The sequence below is a fragment of the Triticum dicoccoides genome, chromosome 6A (genome assembly GCF_002162155.2).
Source record: "Triticum dicoccoides isolate Atlit2015 ecotype Zavitan chromosome 6A, WEW_v2.0, whole genome shotgun sequence".
Lineage (NCBI taxonomy): Eukaryota > Viridiplantae > Streptophyta > Magnoliopsida > Poales > Poaceae > Triticum > Triticum dicoccoides.
In genome coordinates this window covers 70,679,880-70,684,045 of record NC_041390.1, presented here as the reverse complement: position 1 = coordinate 70,684,045, position 4,166 = coordinate 70,679,880, and the positions used below count along the sequence as shown (strand labels likewise).

At 46.9% G+C, this 4,166-nt stretch overlaps 1 protein-coding gene across 1 annotated transcript; it reads left to right on the top strand.

The window, feature by feature from the left end:
• Window positions 1-1,044: 1,044 nt before the first annotated feature.
• LOC119315024 lies at window positions 1,045-3,679 on the top strand. The gene is made up of 2 exons (XM_037589692.1): window positions 1,045-1,274; window positions 2,598-3,679. Exon 2 carries the CDS (start codon window positions 2,643-2,645, stop codon window positions 3,387-3,389), a length of 747 nt encoding a protein of 248 aa, XP_037445589.1. The 5' UTR covers window positions 1,045-1,274; window positions 2,598-2,642; the 3' UTR covers window positions 3,390-3,679.
• The last annotated feature ends 487 nt before the right edge of the window (window positions 3,680-4,166 follow it).

The following is a 4,166-nucleotide window of genomic DNA, read 5'->3' as shown; positions in this document are numbered from 1 at the left end:
AAGCGCTACACCAAGTACGGGCTCCCGGTGCCGGACTCCCTCCTCCGCTGCAAGACGGAGGAGTACGGCCTGTGAGGCGCTCCGGTGCGGGGAGCTCTTTCGGCGCGGGGCTACTTCCGGTGAAGAGGGAGAGAGAGAGTCCGGCTAGCTCCACGACGTCAAGATCGAGCCGAAGAAGGAGCTCCGCACCGTCAAGATCGAGCCGGTGGAGAAGTGGTCGTGCGGTCGCGGCGTCATCAGCCCGAGGACTACCTCGCGGGCCTGGCACGGACGCCTTCGAGGCGGCGCTCGTCGAGCGCACTGCACGCGAGCAGGAGGAGGAGGACGCGTGTCGCTGGTGGGACGAGGAGCTCAGCGGCCTTCTCTTTGAGCAGGCGCTCGCCACCGCGTGCGAGTTCGACAAGAAGCAAGCTGCATGGCGCCGCGAGCAGGAGGAGCAAGACAAGAAGTACATCAACCTTGTGTCCTCCTCCTCCGACCAGTGAGCACCGCCGCCGGCGCAGGGTCACCGCTGCACCCAGAGAGCTTTGGTAAGCTCTGATTTTGCCTAGATTAGAGTACGGCGGCATCGCAATGTAATATAACTTTTCAAATGTACCTATGATCAAATTATGCATGTAGTATGTGTTCTTCAATTTCACCCGCGAATGCTTTCTTTTAAAGTTTATGTTTTCAAATACGGTTTCTGTTCGGCGGCACAAGAATTCATCCGTCAAACCTATGATCTCTCGGCTATACAGGGGCTGTTAGAGATGCTCTTAGTGTAAAAAAACGTCAGGACGGTATTACTTTGTGCCCCATGTGTGGCACTTATCATTTAGGTTTTTCTAATACATGAACATTTTTACTCATGATTTTTAAAAATCTGTAAAAGGAAATGTAGTTGGTTTCTTTGGAGACAGGAACCACCATTTTTTTTCCAACCGGTTTTGAGCTAGCACCGATTTTTTTCCGGTGTTGGGCCGGCCCACCGCACGTTTAGCGACACCTCTGTGCTAAACACCACCGCGCGTTTCGGGAGCAACCCACACGCGTCTACACGGAGCCAGCCCACCGGTCTCTCAGAACGACTCCATCCCCTTTCCCTGCGCCCCGGCGACTCCACGACGCCGCGCGCACCGTACCACGGCGGACGGAAAAGGAGGCTCGCCGTGCCGGAGCGCCCCTGATTGATTGAGAGCGAGCGACGTCTCGCCTCCCTCTTCGACATCGGTGCGACCGAGCGGAACTCGAGGAGCCCTCGCTCGGCCTCTCCGCATCTCTGCAGCCACAAGGTGCCGCCGCCGCTCCCTCCTCCTTTCACCTAGAAATCTAGAATCGTGTTGGATCATAGGCTTTGTGCAATTTTATCTTTCCGGTAATATCTTACCTTACGGATGTGAAGAGCCTTAGGACCCTAGAAAGGCACACCTGTTCTGCGACGAACCATAGAAACCCCAAATCCAAACCCTAGGATTTGATTTGATCTTGATTCTTTCGGCTGGTTGTTAGAACATTCTGCAGGGGCGTTGCACGTTCCTTTGGTCCAGTAGACCGCCTGTCGCGATTTCGGCACCGAATCCCCGTGCGATTTAGGGATGGAATGGCTGCATGAGGTTTGCGCAGATCCTTTTTTCCCCCAAACATAAAAATGTCGCAGAACCTTTCTGCCATCTAGTTCCTAGTGCTCGGAATTCCTTCGTAGTTTTATTTGTTCGGACATTAGTTTGAAATGGCAATGGCACCTCTTTTATGGATTATTATTGGAGGTGGTGGGCAACACCCTTCAGGGTTGCTTCAGAGTCTGCAGTTCTGCTGCAATTTAGCTTGTACAAATGTGATGCTGAGCACTGACTGATCAATGAGTTCATTTAAACGCAGTCCTTTGTTTGATCTTATTTATTTTCTTCCTGCTCTTTGGCATATTGTTTGTCAGATATGACCAGGAATACAGTATAATTCTGCATTCTCTGAATGTAGCTTAAGACATTTATATGCAAGTTTTTTTTTTTTGCTTTGCTTTGTGTCCTGTACTCTCTCTCCCTCAGGCTTGTCAGTACAATCGTCAATGACAGCAAATCTAATCTACAAATTTTGGTTGGCATACATGTTGGAATCCTTGGCAGGAGCTTTTGACTCAACTTGGAAAATACTTTGTCACGTTCAGGATAATACTACCAGATTTTGTGGCAGGCTCCCATTTTAGAAATTATACGGGCATGGTCCACCTTGTGCCTTAATAAGAGTTACTGATAAGTATCATTTGGTGCGTGCCTGTTGATTGAGCTCATAATCTCTATAGAAGTTGATTCTTTATCTTGATCTCAGGTGTGCTGAACTAATGTGCTCTATGGTAGCCATGCTTGACCAGCTCATTTTGTTTTACTTGATCACTAGTTTGCTGCTCTGCTGAGAAGCTGATTATCACAATTAATCACAGAAATAACTACTTCCCTCTTTTATCTTTGCTCTAGTTAAATACGATGGCATTTTCCCAGGCTTCATCTTTTACACTAAACTTTCATGATCTGATTACATCTATCTTACATATGTATGTCTGTGCTGCCTCTTCTCTAGCCTTATGAACCAATTTCCCCATTGTCAATTCAATTTTTCAGGTGCTGTACACCCCTTGCTTGCTAAGGTGCTGCTCATTGCGGTGAATGACCATGATTTCTGAAGATGGAGATATCTCAGCTCTGCTCACTGAACCAAATCTAGACGAAGAGCAGGCTGTGACTTCCGGATCCGATGATTTCTTGCCTGCTATTTTGGAATCAATTAAGTCAAATGAAAAGGAAGTCGAACTTTCACCTGAGGAGGCAGCTTGGGCTGATTCGTGTTTTGTGCAGACTTCTGAACTGTCAGATGAAGACTGGGGTGCAATGAAGCAAGCCTTGCTTGACTCCCTTCAAGAGCCAATGGAAGATTCCCGTGATACCACTGAGGTCATGCTTGACCAAGGCACCCATGTACTTTCAGAGGCAGAATCCCACACTCTGCATGTGGAAAAAGATACTCAGGATGATAATGTAGACATGGAGCAACAAGGCAATAGCGATGATGACAAGGATGCTACTGAGGTTGGGGACGGTACAAATGTAATTAGAGGTGCAGATGAGCATGGCAGGCAAATGGACGGATACACTGCAGATGAGCTGGTTTCATCTGAAGTCATCGAGCAGGCAGAGTCAAGGGATTCTATCTTCAAGGTTTGGGATCTAGACGTGTCGTTCTCCGAGGATGAGAGCGAGCTCGAACTCATCAAGGACCTCAAGAAACTCCTCAAGGGCAAGCCTCAGGATGCCACGTATCCGCCTCCTGGTGACGCAGCCAAGGCTCTGAGCGAGATAAACATTGATGAACTTGTGGCAGGCTTGAGTAACTTGTCGCTGCAGCGAAACCAGTAGTTAGCAGTTTGTTCTTGGTTCCCATGATCCTCTGTGCATCTCTACCGTCCAATGGTGATGTTGTGGCTGCAGAGCAGTGAGTGACGGTTTGTTTGTTGGTCCAGCCGGTCCTCTGTGCATCTTGACCATCAGGTGGTTGATGTCGTGTCTACTGTCTAATGGGCGCATATTACTTCTTTCGTAGGCTTCTTTAGACTTCAGACTTAGGTCGACTTTTGATATTTGTTTTGTATATATCTGGACACCCTTGAAACATGCTGTTTGAGTTCAATTCAGGCAGATTTTGGAGAGCTCCTCAGGCCCTTGTACAATTCAAGGTGCTTAGTATATCAGGGCACATAGTGCCAGTTTTCCTCCTGGCTCCCACTACTGATTGACCTTGGCCAAGGCCCGTTAATACTGCTTATCTGTTCCTTTTCTTTTCAATAAGCTGGCTTGCTCACCTTTACTGCAGACCTCTCGCCTTGACTGATAACTTTTAAATTTCCAAATTTGAAACCATTTTGTGAAAAAAAGTTAATGGATATGAAAACAGTTCATGGATTTGAAAAACTGTTCATGAATTTCAAAACAGTTTGTGGATTTAAAAAACTTCCATGTATTTAGAAAATGTACACCAACTTGAATAAAAAAACTGTGCATTTGAAAGAAACTTCACAATTTTTAAAAAAGATCACGAATTTGAGGACCTTCACAATTTTTTAAAAAATCATGAACATGAAAAAAAAAAACACTACGCATTTGAAGGGGAAAATGAAGAAAAACATAACAGAAAAC